At 42.4% G+C, this 22287-nt stretch overlaps 1 protein-coding gene across 1 annotated transcript in view; it reads right to left on the bottom strand.

Annotated features, from left to right (window-relative positions):
* LOC146588076 (cilia- and flagella-associated protein 61-like) overlaps window positions 1-22287 on the bottom strand; it is a gene marked incomplete at its 5' end in the record, with an annotated part of 91569 nt that overhangs the window by 15283 nt on the left and 53999 nt on the right. The window contains 4 exons of the mRNA XM_085318590.1: window positions 6409-6614; window positions 10286-10377; window positions 11172-11499; window positions 16574-16866. Coding sequence (XP_085174716.1) covers window positions 6409-6614; window positions 10286-10377; window positions 11172-11499; window positions 16574-16866 — 919 coding nt within the window. The remainder of the gene's footprint in view (window positions 1-6408; window positions 6615-10285; window positions 10378-11171; window positions 11500-16573; window positions 16867-22287) is intronic.

Below are 22287 nucleotides of genomic sequence, written 5' to 3'. Positions count from 1 at the left end.
AAGAGGCAATGGGCAGAAATTGAAGCACAGGAAGTTCTGCCTGAATGTGAGGAGGAATTTCTTCACTGTGAGATTGACAGAGCAGTGGACCAAGTTGCCCAGAGAGGTTGTGGAGTCTCCTTCTCTGGAGATATTCAAAGCCCACCTGGATGCAACCCTGTCTACCATGCTCTAGGTGACCCTGCTTGAGCAGGGTGGGGCTTGGACTAGATGATCTCCACAGATCCCTTCCAACCTTACTGATTCTATGATTCTATGATTTTGTTAAGTGGGAAAGGAGTGTAATTTCCATTCTAACAATTCATCTATTAGTAAGATTAACACTTGTTGGAAAATACTTGTTAATCGTAGTTCAGAAGTTCATGGAATCTCTTCCTTGACTACTCCTCAAAGCATGGAACAAGGAATTGCAGACTGGCAAGATATGATACATGCTTCATTCTTTTGAAAAAAAAATCCTACAGGTAGCAAAGTTTTAGGACTTTCTGGGAAAAAAAATCACATTTTTCTCTTGCTCAGCAGTGGCTTCTAAGAATGTCACAGGCTCATTTGCTGAAGAACTGGCCTGAAGGGAGTTTGCACAAACTAGAAACGCAGCTGGACATTTCCAAAAACTGTTGCTAAGGGCTGGGTCTGTGCAGTGCAAAGTGAAATGATGCCAATGAAGCTGTTTCCCCTTTGGGTGTGAGAGTGTCTCCTCCTTCACCTCCCACCCCTCACTGCAGCTCTCACAGCAGGAGAAGGAAGATGCCCAAATGGAGGAAACAAAGTGTAGCTTTACATGAGGTTTAGTGGGTAGAACGCATCACATACTTTTTTCAATTATTTTAGAGTACAGGGAATTTAGCAACCTAGAAATAGCTTGACCCAGCAGCACCCATGAAAGCAGCTGGCTGGACTGCAATGGTTTTGTATTATATGTATGTATATTATATGTTTATGCATATTCACTGCATTTTATATGTTGCATATATAATTTTATATTTTATAAGATTATGTTATATTAGCAGCCTTTTTCCACTGTGCTACCTTCTCTTGAGAGAAGCAATTTCCAGTGCCATTTTTGCTTTGTGCTAGGATTGTTATATGAAGATTACTGGCAGTTTTCTACCTCCTCTCACTGTCTCTTCCTTTTCTCACTAGACCTTTCACTCTTCCTTGACTGACTGCAAAGGGACAATAGTAGCAGGCAAAGGTGACAATTCCTGGAGGAAAGTGTCCTTTGCTGCAGTGGGTTGCTTTTCTTTGTCTTTCGTCTTTTAAACTAGGTAGAGAAACTATCCTGCTCACTGTATAGACATTTGTAACTGAAATATGAAGACTGATATGAATGGAAATGTATGTATGTATGTGTGCATGTGTACGTGTGTGAAAGAACCGGGAGAAACAACACGGGCTGAAGAGCAGCATGTGTTAATTGCTCTAGAGCACTGTAGGTTTGATTTCATTCAAATGACCAAATAACAAGAAGGGAAGGAACAAACTGGCCTAAAGTGAAGGCATAAAGAAGATAAGAAAATAGCCAGATAAGGAAAACATAGCAACTGAAATTCAGGAATTTTGTCCCTGACTTATAAGAGGTGAGATAAAATAACAAGGCAGAAGATCCCAGAGAYGTCCACCTCTAAAGGGTATAAAAGGCAAGTCCAAAATCAGTTCATCATCACTAACTAAGAAGAGCTCAAGAGATGTGATGGGGACCTGATGAGTGATGTCTCTCTGTGTTGCACACAAGCGATCTTGGCCAGACCACTTGGACACACGGGTTGTTGTGCTTGTGAGTTTGTGGATGTGAGAAGACCTCTGACCTCGCAAAACTTCAACTCTGGTAAGGTCCTAGGAGTTTCAGTCAACAAATAACTAAGGCCAGTTAAGATACAACCTGTCTTCTGCAGAAGCTGATGACTTCCCAAGTGAGTATATACGCTGGGATAAGATAAAGCTGCCCCTCCTAGTCTTCTAATGTTGACTGGCCGAGCATATCCTATTAACAGATCATCACTGAGATCTTCATCCCTCTTGAGATTTTTAAAATCTCTATGGTTGTTTAGAACTTGACGTTAACTTGTAATCCCCGATCAGCTTGTGCATGGTGTGAGGATCCTACTGTGATAGCCAAAGAGGCTAATACATTCTTATTTGCTCTCATGATGAAATAAGCTGTCCATTCGGAAACAATGTCTCATCTTTTCAAAATCTGCACGTGTAGCTGTTAAGAGCGCATAAGGACAGTGCATAGAGGGCCTTGGGCTGGTGAGGCCAATATGCTCGGCTGTGAAGATGCTACAAGGGCAAGAGCAAAGACTGCAGGTTAGCTACAGAGGGGTCCAGGTTTGCTCCTTGTACCAAGGTGCCCATGGGACACAGAGGTGTTACACAGGAGGATTATAAACCATCATACAAGGGAGAGCACACTTGCCCAGATTTCACATGAATGTGTCCAGTCTTTCAAAAGAGAGACTGAGAAGGGCCTTCAGCACGCCTCTGTGGACATGCACTGGGCCTCCTGCAAAGGCTGTGAGAGAAGCACTGTTCATGTAGTAGGGCAAAGATATTATAAAAGAGGGAGAATTAAAGCTCAAAGAAATAGAAGTCTGGAAAAGTTCTTGTAAGGGCTCATTTCAAATAAAGCTTTCAAAAGCTTATTAGAGTGTGTGTATGGTGTGGAACTGGTGGCCCAAATGAAAATGGCCTGTGTGGCACAGCGACAGTTATATTACTTTGCTAAGTGATCAGTACAGAAATAATTATTGTCCTTCCCACCTCCCTTTTTTTGCTTTTAGACTGTCTAGACTTCCTGAGCAGCAGACTGCAATGGCTGCTTCTCTCCCCTTTAACATTTTTTTTTTCTAGGCAAAGACTTTAGATTTTGCAGTGGGGTTAAGCATGTACACACAGACAATCCTTTCGCTCTCCTGAAGTTCCCTTATCTATTTCCCAACTAATGTACTGGGCAGTCCTCATCTATGCCCTGCCTCAGGCTGAATCAGATTGGTAGGTGCTAAAGTTGATTTCTGTTGGGTGAAGATAATCAGCATCTTCACCTCATTGCCCCTGGCTTCTCCAGTAGAAGACCTGACCAAAGCCATTTAAACCAGCCTCTTTTATTTCCATCTGATAGAAGACTAGACAGAATACAGTAGATTGCAGCAGTTTGAATATAAAGCAGTAACTGCATAAAGGCATTTTAACCACTTAAAAAAAAAAAAGAAAAGAAAAGAAAGTGCAAATTCTCCCCATGTCCACAGATGTGGCTTGCTAACTCCTAAAACAGGAAATCAGAAATGAATCACACTTTCAGAAATCTTTTTTTTTTTGGGGGGGGGGTCTCTGCCCTTAGATGTGGAAAAGAAAACTCACTGATTATTTTTACCAAAATGATTGGCAGAATTGCCCTGTCATTGCTATAATGATAACTGCTTCTGGTCACGCTGCCTTCGTTCTCCTGCACTGCTGCAATTGCTCCGGCACTGCTGAAATGATCGCTTCTGCCCTTGGGTCCTTAAAAGCGTTAGTTAGAATGAGTTAGTGCTTGGAGAAACACGCGATTCAAAGAAGGCTGCAGGAGCGATTGGGTCATGTGCACTGAAAACACCCCAGCAGTCCAGAGGCGTAGAGACCTTTGAGACAGCAACAAGAATGAAAGGGAGCAAATGTTGGTTTTTGTCAAGGTCAGGAAACTCCTGCTAGCTGTTCTGCAGCTTGAAACCCCAAAGCAAGGCGATTTATCCTTCCAGATGTTGCTCCTGGAGTACAACTTGCTAGTGCACACAACAACTGCCCCTGCCACCGCGTCTGGGCAAACAGCAAAGGCCTAAGTGTCTGGCAGCTTCCGTGCTGCATAGAAAAGATGAGGTGACAGCTGGTGACAGTTTGCATGTTGTAACACCATGGAAAAGCCTGATGATGCCTTGCTACCATCTGAATAGTGAGTTTTTTCCAGTGCTTGAAAATATCTAGCTGAACAGGATCAGCGGTGACAGTGCTCGAAAATTACCTGCTGTCTTAGCCCCATCTCGTACAGTCATGCCATCCTCCTTCAGTTTCTACTTAACACTTACCGACAATGCCCTGTTCATGTGAACTTTGCGTTTGCTGGGGGCCACTCCTCTCCTGTGAAACAAACCCAACATTTCCTATAAATCAACCTCAGTTTCTGCTGTTTACTAATTCACAAGTGCCCCAGGCCTCTCAGCAGCAGCTCTCCTGGAGTGCGATTTGCATTTTTGTCCAAGAAACCTTTAAACCCAACAGTTGACATTTGGGTTCATCTGTGTCTTCTTGTACAAGATGAGAATCAGAAAACTGAAGTGCAGCACTCTGTGCCATTTATGAGGAGACATGCGCAGAACACATGAGAACTGGAAAAGCTGCACATCCAGTTTTGGTGAGGGCCTGAGTCCTCTTCAGGGGAATTCTCCTTTGGAGACACCTGCTGAAACTCCAGTTCTCTAAATCTGACATACAAGCCAAGCTTTTGTCATTTTTGTCATTAAGTGAAGGGCTTCACTGGATTTTCCCCCCAGTTTCAGTGTACTATATCTTGTCCAAATTCTGGCGAAGATTTTTGCCGTGGAACCAGCAGAAGTGCAAAGGCTAGAGAAAGAGGTGCAGGACTTCAAGGGCTCTTAAGTCCTAGTCTCAACATACCAGGTGCTTCATTCTGTTACAGAAACATGTAACTTTCACTGTGATTTTGCCATTAAAACCTCCTGAAGAGTGAGACCTTGGTTTACATGTTTCCAGATTTTTTTGGACCAGTGGCTTGCTATTATCATGCAGGTTCTCTTGTACTACAGTGCATCCTTTACATCATACTTTTACTTGAAAATGCTATATGCATAAAATAGTTCTCAGAATCTGCTGTGCACCGCTTACCATAACCTCATACCAATGTGTACGTACAGGTAGTTCAAATTATTGCTTCCTGTGTGAATTATTTAGTTGTCATTATTACATTTTGTTTGCTAGCAATGCTTCATATTCACAAAGGCTAGACTGGCCTCCTCTGAAGCTCCTCTCAGTTATCTAAATAATACTTTTCAATCTGATTTTTTTTATTACCATTTATGCCTTTCTTCAAATCAGTTATAAATATATGGAACAAACTTTAAAAATCTTTAAGGTGCCAGGTCAGCCTGGCGTCATGAGGAAGATTTACCATTTGTTTCTGTGYTGTTTTTTTGTCTCACAAGCAGTCTGTGCAAGGCAGTATTTTGCTTCTCCATCTGTGATAACTTAGGTTCCTAAGCCACCATTTGTGATGGATTTTGTTAAATGAAAATCAAAATACAACATATCAGCCAGTTCTTCTTTACCTACTATTTCGTTTACATGCCCCAAAACTTCTACCGCATGAATGAAACACAGGGATTCTTTGCCCAATCTGACTTCAAAACCCACTTATTTTCACGGAAGCACAAGAAATAAAACAAATTGGAGGTTTTTGGGCCAGGTAGTTTTTCTAAGATGTGAAATTTGTGAGAAGTATAACAGATTTTAAGATATAGATCTCGCTTTCCAAATGCCCATCTAAATGCCCGCAATCACGTCTTTAATTAAAAGTTTGCATTTTCAAAAGCAATGAAAAATTCTCTCTGAGGACATGGCACATCAATCTTAGCTGGAGATAAGCAGGCTTTTTCCCTAAAGTGAATTTACTGCCTCCTGCTACTTGGGAGAACCTGTCCTCACCTCAGAGCATCTTGGCCAAAAGCCTTCCTCACCCTTGCTCAGACACAGACGGTAGGCGGGAGCAGTGTGAGAAAACCTGCAAGACCTGTTCCACTGCTGGGAACTGATTTCGAGGGGAAAATCCTGCAAGTTCTATAGGGACCCTCCACTAGGTATATGGAGTCCTGGCACAACTTCCAGATATAACATTAATTTTAAATTGAAATAACTTCCCGTGGTGTTCCACAGTCCAGAGGATGAAGTTCATGTTTTATGTTTTATCAACAGATAAGCAGGTAAGCTGCTCATTGTGACTATCATCATACACAATGTAACTCGTAGAAACCTGTGGCTTAAAAATTCGATTTCAGCTCACTAGAAAACTTTTAAAAATGACTTCTGGATATGACTTTTCATTAAAAATGATCCTTCAGACAGCTTGGTGAATTAAGCCGACTGAATAGTTGAAGCAAAAGTTATGAAGCTACTGAAATGTGCTTTCATGTGAAAGCTGGTGAGGCAAACCACTACTGCTTCTCTAAATAAATCTAAGAGATGGAGCTTGCGTAGGAACGGTTTTAGAGTGTGCATCACCAATGATAATTTTGCTAAATGTTGGCAAATTATTTTAAGAAATTAGTTTGAGTTCTAAGGGAAAAGAGATGATAAACTGTAATTAAAGAAAACCTGAATTCTGCCAGAACATATATTTTATGCACAATGTTGATTTCCTACCTGTAAAGATCTGTAATCAGGTTTTCCTTCCAGCGGGAGCAGAGATCATTAAGAAGACGCTCATGCTGCCCATACAAGCAAATGTAGTTGGAGACAGGAAGGGGTTCCTCTGAAAAGCAGGTGATAGCTTCTACCATATGGTATTCATTGACATGTATCCTGAAATAATTCCCGTGTCTTGCCTCACCAGTTATAATCTCCATCCCCTGGAAGAGAAAACATAAGGAAAGCTGTGAAAATGGACCGAACATCTGCCTTGGCTTACGTACAGGATCAGGCAGGGTTTGCGCATTGATGTTCTCAGAAGTTCTCAAAATCCACTTTTTTTTTTTTTTTTTTAAAACCAAGACTATCCATTCCTGGTAACCTGTTTTATACCACGAGGCACTTTTTGCCATGGTTTGGGGCACACAGATGTGCTGTGTGGTTTGCGCCTTGATTAACAGCCCACAGGCTGCACAGCACGCAACGGCGTGTGAAGCATGGTCTTGGGCCCACTGCAAAGCCTGACCACTGGCAGTTGTGACCCAGGACCCGTGAAGTCCGGGCACCTGCTAGAGCAGCAGCTGGAGGCCAGGAGGTACATCCTGGGGCATCTTAAACAACACTAGATGCCTCTGTTAAAGCAACTGAATTGAACTCTATTTATCTTAATTTATATTAATTAATTATAGCTTAATTAATTAATTATAGCACACCATCCTGCTGAACCAAGCACACCCTCGTATACTTACACTCTTTCTCTATATGTATATCTAATATAAAGGTACATGTGTATAAATATATATATGTGTGTGTGTATACATATACATACACATATACATATACATATATATATATATACACACACACACATATATATATATAGTATGTCTGCAGAGTCTAAATCTATGGCACATCGTAACTATGTGACCATGGGCAGAGAGTTCGTATTAGCATATTAATCTGTTATAAACACGTTTCAATAYTAAAGCACAGATTTATCACATATCAAGTAGCCTTTTTGGCTTTGCGCTAGAGTTTTCCAGTAGTCAGAGGGGTGACATATTGGAACAGTCTTACAACAAGGAAAAAGTATCAAAAAGGACCCTGTCCAGTTCTGCCACAAAGACTGTAAATTTTGTAAATGGCACTAGGTGTTAGATGGTTGCCTGCCACTGCAGGAGGTTGAATTTGATCTCTTAGGATGTTTCCTTCAAGCCTATCGTCTAGCCTTACTACTGATGAATTAGTATTGCCTTTATATGTGTGTATGTTTATGTGTGTGTATATATATGTATATTTATATGTGTAAATATGTGAACACACACACACATATAATTTAGAATTGCTCTCAATGACCTCTTTAAAATGTTCAGATAAATGCACTGGCACAGGTTGCCCAGAGAGGTTGTGGAGTCTCCTTCTCTGCAGATCCTCAAAGCCTGCCTGGATGCAACCCTGTCTACCATGCTCTAGGTGACCCTGCTTGAGCAGGGGGGGTTGGACTAGATGATCTCCAGAGGTCCCTTCCAACCTTACCGATTCTGTGATTCTGTATTGGACAAAGCTGTGTTAGATGCAGGCATGGACCTTACACGCAGCCACTGCAACATGCAGCCAGTGCTTGTGCTGCAGCTCAGCTGCAGTTTCTGCCACTCACCCCTGAATCCAGGGGTGCTAATCAGCAAGCCATAGTTGCTCTGATTGCTACTTGGGCCTAGGTATTATGCTAACTTTGGAATGGAATGAAATTCTGCCTTTCAATGCAGTTTCATGCATTACACACACCAGTTTCTTTCATTGTCTCTGCCACCGCAATCCTGGATGACATCCTAAAATGCAAGAGCCAGACTCTCAGCCTTCGCAGGAGGTCTAAGTCGGACTCTCAGGGTTACGGGAGCAGGGCTGGTTTCTTAGCAGCTGTGGCTCTGCCTGTAACATGCGTACATGAAGATACAGGGTTTTCATCCCTCCTTTTCTTCAGTGAAGTTGCTGGAATGCTTACATTGCTATTAATAATAGAATAATAATATTGATGCTCAAACTGTAGCATTTAGTTTCAGTTGGTTAAATCAACTAATTACTTAATGGAAGATAAAAATATAACAATGTGTTTCAAACCTCACATCACCATGAGGTCATCAAAGGCTCGAAGCTATTTTATAAAGTTGTATCCATGTTCTTTTTCCACATATTTTTAAAAATCTGTTGCTAGGCTACAGTAACCTTTGTTATTTCCACATCTGTCAGGTAATATGCTTCATTGGCTTCTCCTATTTCTTCTTAGGAAATACCTTTAGAACTTGCATGAAGTTTCTGGAATGGCTCTAAAGATGTTCCCTGATGCATCCTCTGAAAAGAGGGTGGGAAATGGCAATCAAAGGTGCAGTGAAAGAATTCTAATCCTGTGCTAGCAATGTGAGGGACAAAACCCAGCTTTTCTCTCACCGGTAATGCTTTCTGCTTCCCAGGAAGTACTGCTGTGGACAGCTCTTCCTGGATTGCAAGGTCAGAAAAAACGGTGAACTATGCTTTGATCTCTTTTCTATTTCTTAAAGTCTGGATTACTTTTCCCAAAGATCTCTTCTTTCTATGGATCGCTACTCTCTGAGTTTTAAAATCAGCACTGAAGTAGTCTTTTAAAAGACACTCTGTAGGTCATCCACAAGAATGAGTTTGATGCAGAAATCCCTGAGGAAAAAGCTATAATCTATATGAAACAGGAGTTTGGCTAGGTGTCTGGTCTTCTCTGACTTTAAAATCTTGGTTCACAAATCTGATTCTCCAGTAAGAGAAGCCTCTCCCCATTTGCGCCATGGGAGAACCTCCCCAGCTACCCTGACTCATGGTTGCAGCGTTAGGTGCTTTCTGGTAGCAAAGAGCACCTCTTCCAGAATATACTCTTTTCCTACTCGTCTAGAGACCAACTGAACTTCACTGAAAGACTGCAATGTCTTATCGTCTGTATGCGTTTATGCGACCTCATCGCCTGGAGGAAACAGGTTAAGTGTTAAGGTGAAAGACTATTCTAGTGAAATCCAGCTAATGCTAATATTGTTCTATCTCTTCTTTATAAAAGCTGTGCATGTTTTGAAAAGCCAAGTATCAAAAAGTGTAGAAATGAACATCTAAGAGGTTCAGTTATGTAACTCATAATTGTTCACCAGTGTTACCTGATTTATTCCACACACTTAGGCTTACTTTGACTCTCAATTTGTGCTAGGAACTTCAAAAGCAATAAAGTTCCAGGTGACCGAGGACCTGACTTGCCTCTCTCCACCAAATCAAGCAAAAAGAAAGCTACCCTGAAAAAAGGGGGCGCTGGTGAAAAGCCAACATGATGGCCTCCCAACCCGTTGGTGAGGTGCATGGGTCAGGGGCCAGAGAGGCTCAGTGCTGGGCCACCAGCTCTGCAAAGAGGGTCAAGCAGGCAAGCTGCAATGCCGCATCGATTAACCGTGTGAATGCCGAGTGCCATATGTAGTAATGAAGAGTTTGGGTTATTAGAGTTTTATCACTACATTCTACCTTCAAGTATCATTCAATTTGAGTAAATTTCACTGTAAAAGAAGTAAGAATTGAAGTAAAGAGCTTGGTCATATGTAGCTTTAATCTTATCTGTATGCATACTATATTTACAACAAGCTAGTATATTTAGAATTAAATTAAATTACATTAAATCCATAGAGACTTGCTTTAATGAAGTTTGTTCCATTGCAGAACAGAATCTGCTGCTGAGTCCCAGCTCAAAAGGTCTCTAACTACCTGCTTAAGTCCACCCTTAGTCAAGATATATTTTGAGAGGTGTGATACTTATGCCTCTATCTCTGTGGTGTTCTGAATAAGAACATCTTTCAAAATTGAGGATCAAACAAAGTTAAATAATGTAACTTACATAATTAGACTGTGCAAGTTGTATGTCCAAGCACATAGGGATTTCTGGTTTGGAAATATGCAAGTAATGATAACCTCCAGGAAGAACACCTCCTGCATTAATTAAAAGATTAAATTTATTCAATCATAAAAGAAAAGGAAAATAAAGTATTTACTTGCCCTCCCTCTCCCATAAGCATGTATTTATTCACTAAATCACTCTTTACAGAAGAAACAAAGAACTTTTTTTTTAGTGGAGTTCGTGTTTATTTATTTTTTTTTTTTGTACTTTTATATATACTGGTGCAGTAGACACATGGTGAAAAGTCCTGATCGTGGCTTTACTGATCTTGAACTTGGAATAAAGATACTGCTTTTCATTAGCATCACTCCATGTTCATAGCAGTATAAATGAAAGAACAACTTGGTTCATTATTAGCAAAATCTAAAATATAAGCTTATTTTTTACAAACACTAGGCAAGAGTATGGAGCTAAAGACAGAGGAAGAATGGTTAATATGAGGGTGCCTGCTGTACACAATGTAGAATCCTTGCAAACACTTCATCCCACCTACTTGAGATATCACGCAGTAGACAGCATGGATCATATTCTGGATGCTCTCATTCCTCTCATTTGAACAACATCTAGCATAGAGACAAAACTTTTAGCTATCTTGAGCTGGGTGATACTAAGGGGAAATGCATCCTTCCCTTAATACAAGCAGAATCATTCCCCAGTGTCACCTAGAGGAACTCTCTAATAGGCTCCACTGACCATACAGGAGCTTTGGTGACTTCGAATGATGCTATTAGACGGCTACTTAGGTGAGATGAACTTGCCTTTACTGTGTAACAGCGAAAATACTGAGGAGAGTAGGAAAGAATGGCAGAACTCCATTTTGACATACCTTTAACATTACACCCCTTATACATGGTGATGAGTCTATCCACATCCTTCTGTGGCTCAGAAAGTGGCTCAAGGGTTGGATCGAGGAAGTTCAGCATAGACACAGCAAGCTGGAAGCCAATCTCTTTCGAACTGAAGTTGCTGTGAGTCCATTCATTTGCAAAGTATCTATTGGAGAACTTTGTTAAGGGACCTGCAGCCCTGATACTGTGGTCATTAGTTTGGAAGTTGGTATCAATCACAAGTCTTCCATCATAAACAAGGCAAGCATCATTAATTGCCTTGAAGGTTTCATAATCCACTGTCCTATTGGCAAAGCTAAAAAAGGCCTAAGAAAAAAGATGTCAGTAAGTGTAGGTTACTACACGTTAGTTACTGGCTAATTTCATAAATAAAATCCTCGTTCAAAATGAAAAAACATTCTTTATGAATGCTATTTATTTTACAAATAAGAACATGAAGTACAGCATGATTTTATACATACAGCTATATCCTACTGAACCAGTATTTATAACCATTAAACATTAAGTTAGACTCATCTACTTCTGATAAATCAGCTGAATTTTATTTTAATAACTCTAATATTAACTATCTCAAATAGCCTGAGAGGATGTGCGTATTTTCTATGTTAGTATGCGTACATGACGTAGACTGGAATTTGTTAAAAAGTTGCCTTTTTTTTTTTCCCAACTGCYTAAGCCAAATTGAAAAACTAAGTAATGGAAACATATAATGTACTTTGCATTTTAGCAGGCTAACTCTGTCTTACAAATAATTTTTGAACTGTTGGACCTAACCGTTTACAAGCAAACTATGCTACTATGGCTACCAGAATAGGGACATTCAATTAAATGAGAAGACAGGAAATTCAAGTTGTTGAGAGGAAACTTCACCCTCAGTCAAAGTACAGAGGCCGAATATAAGGCAGGAGAAGCTGCGGAGGTCAAGAGATTTGCGAGGGTTGTAAAAGGACCGAATATTTACATGAAAAGGAAAAGCATTCAGATTTATTGTACTTGACAGTGACTTTGGGAAGAATATCCCAGCTTTGTCAAGGCTGAAACACACCTCTCACTACTCGAGCTCTGCAGGGTACTTGCTTTAGGAGGCAGATCAGCCTGTACCTACTTACTGCTGGGGTACACCTGCCTCTGAAGTGCCTGGGGCTGGCCGCTCAGAGACATGGCAGGGTCTGGATGGGTGTCCCACCATCAGTCACCTGGGCCAGCCAGGTGAGCCTTACGGTTTTAAGTAAAGTATGTGATACATCTGGCAGGAAATTACTGAATCCGCTAATAAACAGAGCAGATTCCTCTTCAGTGTGCTTTGATTTGTGGGATTTAGAAGAGAGATGGTACTTCTGCCCTTTGAGAACACAGACCCTGTTGGTTTTCTCCTGCAGGTTACTGAACTGGCCCTGAGATAAGGGATTTATTCGGGGAGCAGTGTCTGTTGAGTCCATGAGCTTGTCTCCCCACAGGAGAGTCCAAAGACACTGAAGCAAAGTAGCCCTAAATCCTTAAATATTTCTTCTAAATCTCAAAGGAAAAAAAATACTGATAATTCCCCCTCCCCTTTTTTTTTCCTGTGGCATCTGCATCTTCCCTATTCTGGGACATGAGAAAGCAGGTGGGACCCTAGCTTCCCAAAATACAAGCTAAGGCAGCACTACCATGACAGGCATGGCAAAGAAGGCAGCGCTGGAAGTGGCCACCATTTCATCTGACACACTAGGCACCAGTGTGGAACAGATGTGCCCACAGTATGGCAAGCAAAATGTCCCAGGTGCCCCCAAAGCTGCTCTGAAAGCGAATGCAGACCCTGTGCAGGCTCCCACCACATCTGTCTTCATTTTGTCTGTATGCTCTGCATAGGCTCTGTGCATCAACAGAGAAACCTGGCATTGACTTAGGATCACGTGCATTTAACATTTCTCTTGATACGTGATTTCTTTGGTTTACAACCTTGGCTGAAAGTGATTTTAGAGAGGCAAAAAACAGCCTGAAATCTGGAACCAAGAATGTGCTCACTAAGAAAGGAATGTCTCCAGGTCAAGGTGAGACAGGAGTTAGGGAATGTAAAACCCTTATGTCATCTGGAGCTGTCTCAAGTCTAAGTTATAAGAGATAGGCAGCAGGTCAGTCAGGTTGAATCATTCCAGCTTGGAGTTTGAGGAGCACAAACACGTAGGAATCCCTGCCCCATATTCACTGCTCTCTCCAAAAGCCACTGGAGACAACAGAAGCGGGAGAGATTCCCAGCGTAGAGTAAACCAAAGCATGGCAGCTTGACCTAGCAGAGAAAGCAGATTTCAGCACTGCAGTCCTAAGCTGGCCTATGCATGGGAAACAAAACCAGTCCTGCCTAAAATCTGGATCTTAGTGGATGTTGCAGCATTTTAGTTAAATTACCTCATGGAACGAAATCAAAGAATAGCTTTAATTCTTTTTCATGCCTGTCTCCGTATGTATTAAATCTTAAGACTTGCATTAGTAGCAAAGATCACTTGCTTTTTACTGTCACTTTAACACTTATCTGGTATTAACAGCGATTTCAAGTGATTGCAAATGATAAAGATTTCTCGTCTCCTAAACCTAAGTGAGGGTACAGATCAACYGCTGGGCAGAGCACCTGAGCACAGCATCAGGGGTCCCCAGCGGGCTGCACTAAGCTCCAAGGGCTATTTTTGGAACTGGTAAGACAAGACCAAAGCTGGGCTGGAGTTTTGGGCTGTTGTGGGAGCATTTGACATTTCCAACATAAGCTACTACTTATAAAGACTGAGTCATTTGGTCCTCTTCTTAGGTGCATGTTCCAAAGGACAGGATGATAGCTGGGAGAACAGAGGTCCCCAAATAACGAGAAATAAGAATGGAGACTCAAAACATTCCGGGTTACAGGCAGTAAGGACAAGGTTGAGATACACTTTAAACACAGTCAGCTGGTCTGTAAAGGATACAGATGAAGACTGACTGGACCTCATTGCTGCAACACATTTGCTAAGCTCCAGGCCCTTAATAAGGAACCTTTCCCTCGATCAGAGCCCTCAGTTTTCAAAATGATTATACAGCAAGATGAATGCTACCGTCTACCATCAAGAAATACTATTGCACAGGCTGAGGAAAGGGTGAAAAAAATTATCAGGTGAGCATCTTAATCATCCTGAGACATAACTGCAGCAGGGTAAAACTACCAGTAAGATGTACTTCCCTTGTAGTCCACCTCAGGGTGGACCCACTTGTGACCCAGGTAAAGGTATTACCCAGTTACGCCACTAAAGAACCTTCATAGCTTCAGACACTAACGATCAACTGGATGAGCCAGCCAGAAGAAAAGGGGTAGGACAGGGAAGCAAGGAGAGCATGAAGCTCAGCTGGTTAGAGCATGGTGCTAATAATGCCARCATTGAGGGTTTGATCCCCAATGGGCCACTCATTTGGGGGGTTGGACTAGATGATCTCCAGAGGTCCCTTCCAACCTTACCGATTTTATGAAGATCTAGCAACACCGATAAAACAGAGATGTGGCAGCAGCAAGCTGTGCTTTTTTCGTATATAAAACATTTAATGAACCAAGCATGGTCAAAGGACCTCTGACCATCTAGTTGCTCTAAAGCCAGGGCCACTCTGTGCACCAGCACGTTCCAGCACTCTGCCTGCTGGCAGGCAGCACCTTGTCACCGGCCGGGTGGCAGGGGACCGCTGCAACCGCCAGCCTGGGAGCCATCTGGCAGCCCTGGAGGGCAAGGAGGGAGAGAGGCAGCTGCTTTAGGGAAAGAGGAGATTTTCTCCTGTTGTTTCTATCCTGCAGGACTCAGCAAATTAAGCCCCCCAGAAGTGCCAGTCAACAGCTGATATCGGCTCAAATCCCCACGGGCTCCAGCTGCCGCTGCAGTGCTGCTCCCTGCACCCTCCACTCCCTTGGGACAGTAGCTGGCAGGGGCGGAGGTGGCTCCCTGGTGCGGAGCCGTCACTGAGCCTCTCTGTGCAAGTGGCTCTGTGGGCAGAGCAGGATGCCCTGCAAGGCAGCTGGACAGCTGAACTGCTCCACGAGAAGATACAGCCCCTCACATCGCCAGCAATTGCTCCTTCCTCTTCCTAGGGGATGGATAAGAGTGACGGTAACAGGAAAGGACCATAACCATAGGAAAGACATGGGGCAAAAGAAAAGAATGGCTACGAAATGGGGCCACTGAAGGGCTGATAAAGTGGACGAGGTGATGGAGAAAAGAAAAGGAGTTAAGGGGCAGGTGGTGAGGAGAACAAACATTAAGTTGTAAGACCGAGAACCAGACTCACATTTTGTGGAAGAACAATAAAAATAGAGGGGTTTCAGGGAAAGAGGAGAGAAACTGAGAAGCCGCATAGGAGGAGAGGACACAAGGGAAGTCTGGGGAGAACAAAAGGTTCAAAGCCATGGGCTTCAGCCTGGTCTCAAGACCTCTAGACTACTAGATCCATGGAGTACCGGTAAGGGGACTATAAAGAGAACTAAGTCAGCTGACTGTTAGTGGGATAAAAATGCTATGCAAGGTCTTCTCCTCCACCAGGAAAGATTTAGGTATCCATAAACTAAAAAGAAAAGGGTTGAAAAAAAATCAATGCTTTACAGCTTTCCAGTGGAGGACAGCTGGGAGGGAACACCTCCGCCTGGAACGCTTCTGGGGGGTAGTATGCGGTCCTTCCTCTCTGGAAAAATGATGCAAAAGGAGTGTGCACACAGAGGAGATGTTGTGAAATGGCCATAAGGCCTCATTTGGATGTGTGTTATGAAATGATGTTACTAAAAGCGCTCACTCACACTGCTTAGCCCAATAAAGGAAAACAGGCTTATTTTACCCATGAGGAAAGGCTAAAAACTGACTCAGACCTTCCCATGGTGCCACGTGCATTTGTGCATGTGTAATTTACCTAGGTAAGATATTGATACTGTAGTTGAACAAAAATGAAGTCATAAATGTAGACAGAAAAAGAACTATTTAAAATATATTTTAATTAAGTTACATAGTAGGCCCCTCTGTCCTAACATCATTGCCTTCTAGTATGACTTTATTTCAGCTTCTTAATCAAATTCACATAACTACAGGCAGGAGTTATTGTACTCATTTCAATAATAGAAAGATCTCTAGAATGATTTAGAAAATGAATTAGGAGCATTTGTCATTCATCAATGCACAACTACTTGTGAGTCAGCTGACTTAATGAGCATTTTAATCCAAATCAGCCAGGGAGTCAACAATGGTTTATTTGGATTTTTAAAAAACAATCCACCAGATTAAGAAGTGAATGTTAAATCTTCTAGCGACAACGAGAAAACAGAAAAACCAGTGAGGGATTAGCTGAGTCCGATGGTCTTTGTCTTAAAAAACAGACTGAAGGAAATACAACGAAAGCATCTACTTACCGAACAGTGCAATTTAAATGGTTTGGTATCAGTCGTAAAAGAAGCCCACGTCATACGGCCCGGGTGGTCGCCTTCGTGCCACTCTGCCAGGATGCTGTCAAAATAAACAGACACACCAGCCCTCGCCAGCGCTTCCGCAACGGCGCTTTCGATCGCGCTGTTGTTAAGGCAAGTAACGTGCGAGTGAAGTGGAGGTTGCACGAGATGTATGCGAGAACCGTTAATTCCAAGCGATAAGAGGGCTTCTACTGTGGTGTAAATGTCAATTGTATTCCCATAGACAATGACATTCCCTAGGAAAAAAAGAAAAAAAAGGAAAAAATTCTGAGACATACAATGAACATCTTATTAGTGTAACTCAGATGATAATAATATGAAATTGCTCTTTTTGACCCTCTTATTTCTTTTATGCTATGAAGCAAATAATGTTACCTAGCAACAGTAGCTAAGATAATTTAGTGAAGAATCTGTACAAAACATCCCACAAAGTAGGCAAGTACTTAACACAGAAGTATGACATTCATTCTGACCTCATAATTTGAAATTATTTTGATTGAAAATCCTCTCGGGGATAAAAAAAAAAACTTTTAAATTTTGTTCTTTCTCTTCTCAATTTTGCTTATTCAAAAATAAGGGGGGAGAAACAGGAACAAATTAAATTCACCGCATAGAAAAAAGAAATACAAACTATAGAAAGAACAAGTTACAGAAAATAAGCCATTGTGCAACACAGGAGGTCACCAGCGCTGCTGCTGCCTTCAGCAGAAATTTAACCTCAGCTCAGCAGAGACACCCATGCAGATGCAGCCTGCTGCCTATTTCCTATAACGCACCAAATGGGCAGAGGCTGGCAGCTTTGTGGTGCTCCTTCAAGAAACCTACTCTCTTCTGTGCATGCAGGAGAATGCCTGAACCTAAATGCCTAAGCGACATCTTCTGAATCTGCCAGCTGTGGGACCTGCCTGCTGCTTAGAAACAGCAAGCTTGTGATGGACATTTCTGGCAGGTTGGTAAGCAAACAGCCTTTGGCCATTGCAGCGCTCCTTTTGCAGTGCCTTGTTACTACAGCTCAGATCACACACTGTTTGAACGAGCTTCATCTTTCTACCCGCTGGGCGAGAGGCGGGCTGATTCAAACCTGCATCTCCCATCTTCTGCCCGTAACTATGAAGCAGCAAGCTGCACGGTGGCATCTTGCAGATCCTCTTACTGAAGCAGTTCCACTTCTCACGGCATAGTTTGAGATGAGCGTAAACATGTGAGGCGGGGAGGGAAGGAGGTTCTTCAGGAATATAACATGACTCTGCAGCCTAATGGTTAAAGCCCCCCTAGGGGACAAGCGAGGCAGGATACACCACAACATTTATGTGTTTTATCTAAGGATAGTTTAATATACAACATGTAAACTTTCCTCTGAGCAGGGACTGAAACCTGCTTCTCTCCTCCTTGTTCTTTCTGTCCCCCCTGCTCAGGATAGACAGCATTTTTCCATTCTGTGATCAACTAAGCCTTTAAATAATCTATGCTGAACAAAACAGCTCCTGCAAGATGGACTGGAAACTGCTTTCCTCGTGGTTAGGACACTTTGCCATAAGGCCTGTAGCTGATTTCCTCCTCAAGCAAGGGGAGAACTAACCCAGGCCTCCAGGCTCCTCCATGGATACACTCAGCATGTAGTCACACAAATGCCAGCCCTGGTTTTGTGCTGGGTTCAACTCCTCAGACAGCTCACYCAAGCTGTGAGGCCAAGACAGGCTGAGGAGCATGCAGCCTGTGAATTCTGGTAGGCCTCCATAGGTCCCATAAGCCCATATTCATGTTGACTGGTGTTGCAGTATGCCAAGAAATATATACAGAACCTATAGAAAGGTACCAGCAGAACTGAGATACCCAGGGATTTTAGGCACTTTATTATATCACAGTTGAGTGATTATTCTTTGATTACAACTCTGGACTTCAGCATTTGAAATGGAAATTAGAATCATCTCATCTGACTTTACATGTCTACTTCTGAGACGCACTGCAGCCTTCCTGCATAGCCACGGGGTGAAATATGTAACTTAGGGGCATGATTCTGACATCTTTTAGAGCAAGATGAGTCTATTTAGTTTAGCTCTCATGGGATCTATCCCAAGACTAATTCAGGTCTCTGACTTCATGCATATAACCTTGTCTTCCACACTAAAAAGTTGTCCATTCAGATTTTGAGGACTACCTATATTTCTGCAAGACTTTCAGATGCATGGCAGCCTGATGAGACCCACTGCATCACAGTCACTACCAAACCACCCCATAACCAGAAATCACAAATGTCTACATGTGCCACTAGGCCATACAGAACTGGCGTGCAGTCTGACCAGCACTCTCGAGGAAAGTGTGCTCCATAGCCATGATCCACCCATGCAACACGTTCACAGCTTCTAGCGAGCGTCAGGAAGACGTGTTGCAAAAGCTCCATACATGGCATAACACATAGGAAATACGGCCTTGCACGGGAAGAGGGATGATAGGCAAAGATTTCTCAGCGGTCTCTATGAAAATAGCCTGTCATAGAATCGTAGAATGGTAAGGTTGGAAGGGACCTCTGGAGATCATCTAGTCCAACTCTCCACGTAGCCTGTACAGGGACTGAACCTGCAACCTTGGCCTCAGCAGCACCACACTCTAACCAGCTGAGCTAAACCTAACCTCTGTCATTTGGCATTGAAGGAAACGTGTAGGGAAGAATGTACTAAAAAAAAGTTGAAATGTTGAAACATATGAGGTGTTTCAGAAATGGCTTTTTAATTGGCATAAAGAGTGACTGGCACTGGCCACCCTCAGACTACACAGCAATAACTGCGACCAGAATTTGGACTCGCTGTTGAATTTGCTCCATACATGGTTTGATCTTTATTTTTGGCAGGATTGGTTTCCTTCTTGGCCCTGCGGAAGCAGTAATGAGAAGGGAAGAGAGGCCACAGGAAACTAACCTGTACATTTATCTCAGCATTGGCATTTAGGTCTCACTACAAGTGATAGCATCCCCTACCACCTAAATTTTGTTATTTCATAGGCTAAACTAATTTCACTGGGAGCATGTTATACTGTGCATAGAGCAATACTAACCAGCGACTTCACAAGCTCTCCTGCCAGGCATATTAGTGTTATCATTGCTATTTTTAAGCCTTTAACTAGAAGGTTGGTTTTTTTGTCCACTTCAGTTTGGCTGCTTTTAGCTGCCAGATAAACATATCTCTACATAATGGCCAGAGGAAAGAATTGCCCCATGATTATATATGTTCAGAAATGATGGAAAGCATATTTTTACTGTTCACATGAGTGATCAGAGGTACAGAACAATTTTACCTGCGAAACCGTATTTATCTGAAATTATAAGAAGAAAGAGACTCTCCTACTTTCATAAATGTAATATGGCGTATGTATGGTGTGTGATAACGAGACTTCTGTCCAATGTGTACATTGCCAAGTTGACTTTTCAAGCCAGAAGAATCCTTTCAGTTGCCCACGGCTGCCAGGACACCTATGTGCAGGCAGGACTGTCCTCATCAGACAGTCAAAAAGGAAGGAAGATGGGAGACTGATTCAGTTTTTCACTGCTGCAGCAGGGTGTAATGCAAGAAGTAAACAAACTGAACCAGCAGTGAAAGATGAACTTGAATATATTCAACAGTCTAATGAGCTAACAATATAGGTAAGAACACAGTATGCATATGCTGGCAAGCTCACATTACATTTAGACATTTTTAATTAGCGAGAGGTGCAGAACATGAGCAGCTGAAGAGGATGCAGTGGATGGAAAGGGGGAGTGAGAAGTGCTTAGCGAGGACACAACCTAGCAGAGCTTCATTCTGCCCAAGGCTCACGAGCCTGGGTGATGCAAGAGCTTAGCTGTTCGTTTGGCAGAATGAGCTTCTTCAGAGACATCATATGTTGGCATTTCTGTATATACAAGATCAAATTCAAGCCCTGCATTTCTCTAGGAAAATTAAAATTCTGTTTTATATGATAATATTAAATACAATTACATTACATTAAGGAAAGCAATGCTCCTTTACTGACCTCTTGTAAATCAACAATTTACGATTGCTGCTTATTACAATATTAGTGGCCTTTTAGATTACAGTGCTAGTAGTCTAGGAATTACAGATATTCATTATGGACTGAAATTATGTTCACCTGACAGACAGCAATTCCTCAAGATGCCTTTATTACTTAACTGCAGGAAAACGTATCTATCTGTGAGTAAACATAATAATCTTCTATGGAAAAAAAGAAGCCATAAATGAAGACCACTAGAGTAGTTTTATCATTTATTACCAGAATGCCAACGTTCTGTTGCAGAACAGTATCATTCATTTTCCATAAGTGGAAGCACAAGATTTCCATGACCCCAGCATGACCTGAGCCTTTTTAGTTTGCAAAAGCTAAAGGAGAAAAACAGTATTAGCTAAAGCAACAGTGCCTCTGGTTGGTGATTCATGCACTGGAATTTTAATGCAGGAGTATTCCTACAAACATGCTTTTAATAAGGCAGTAAACTATGTTTAGGTAAAGAGAAAAAATAATTGCTCCATTTTGGACCATTAAAGCAGTTTGGTTCTTTACTTTACTCCCATACTACTTTTTTATTTTCAGGGAAAGTGCAGAGCTAATAGGAGATGAATTTCAATTAGCTGCAATTACAGTTGTAATAGGTTGCATGCATTAGGCGGCTGGGTTTCATCAGAGGAGCGGTAGCGCCGGCCTCAAGGGCTGCTGCTGCTAGCCCTGCTCCCGGGCCCGTGGCGTCAGCAGGCCCTTCCGGAGCTGCCCGTGCAAGCCACCGGGAAGCAGATGCCTCCAGCCCCAGCGCAGGGGCCGGCGGCCGCAGCCTGCCAAGCTACCAGCCTTGGCTGAGATGCGGCTTGCCACTGCTCCTCCACGCGCCCCTCGAGCAACGTCTCCTGTTGAGTGCCAGCCAGGCTCTCCAGGTTTTTTTCTTTTCTTGAAGAGAGGAGAAGCATAAGGAGGAAGGCAGTAGCAGCCACACCGCTTGCCCATTCTTGGTTGCTGAATTCCTCCCATGAGCATCGTTTCTTCCGCTATCGCATGCACACCATTCCTGCACCGGTGCACGCTACGAGGCTGATCCCGCTCTACCTCAAATCCATGAAAAAGTACCCACCGACTTCAGCTCAAATGGAGCTGTTTCCAGTGTTCACAGAGGGAAGAAAAGCAACTAAAATCCCTACCTTACCTCTTAATTAAAAACTGCTCTCAAAATCAGTGCTACTAAATGAAGATTTCATCCAATTAGCCTAGTGAGACTCAAATTGGAGCTGTTGGCTCTTCCTCTGCCCAAGCTCTCGCAGGGGCTTGATCCCATGGGATCCCGAAACACATTCAAGTACTGTTCCAATAAGGCACCCTCCCCATGCAAAAAAACACCCCTAGGCTTGTCACAGCGGACTCAAGACAACTTCTGATAAAAATAGTAAATAGCTGAATAAGAGAGCATAAAGCACAAGAAAGTTGCATGGGAAGAAGACTGAGTATAAGGTGAGGAGAATTATTATTATACCTGAATGGAAGCATGAAATGTGTATTTCTGTGCACCTACAATAACCAGTATAATATAGTTTTACTAGCCAGTTAGTTTTCTTTAACATAGGCGTATCCTATTTTTTAATATTCACAGAATCACACAATCACAGAATCGTAAGGTTGGTAGG

This window comes from Rhea americana, unplaced genomic scaffold, assembly GCF_003343005.1.
Source record: "Rhea americana isolate MKP2758 unplaced genomic scaffold, rheAme1 scaffold_542, whole genome shotgun sequence".
NCBI classification, from domain to species: domain Eukaryota; kingdom Metazoa; phylum Chordata; class Aves; order Rheiformes; family Rheidae; genus Rhea; species Rhea americana.
Note: the sequence above shows the minus strand (reverse complement) of the source record. Positions and strands in the feature narration are given on the sequence as shown.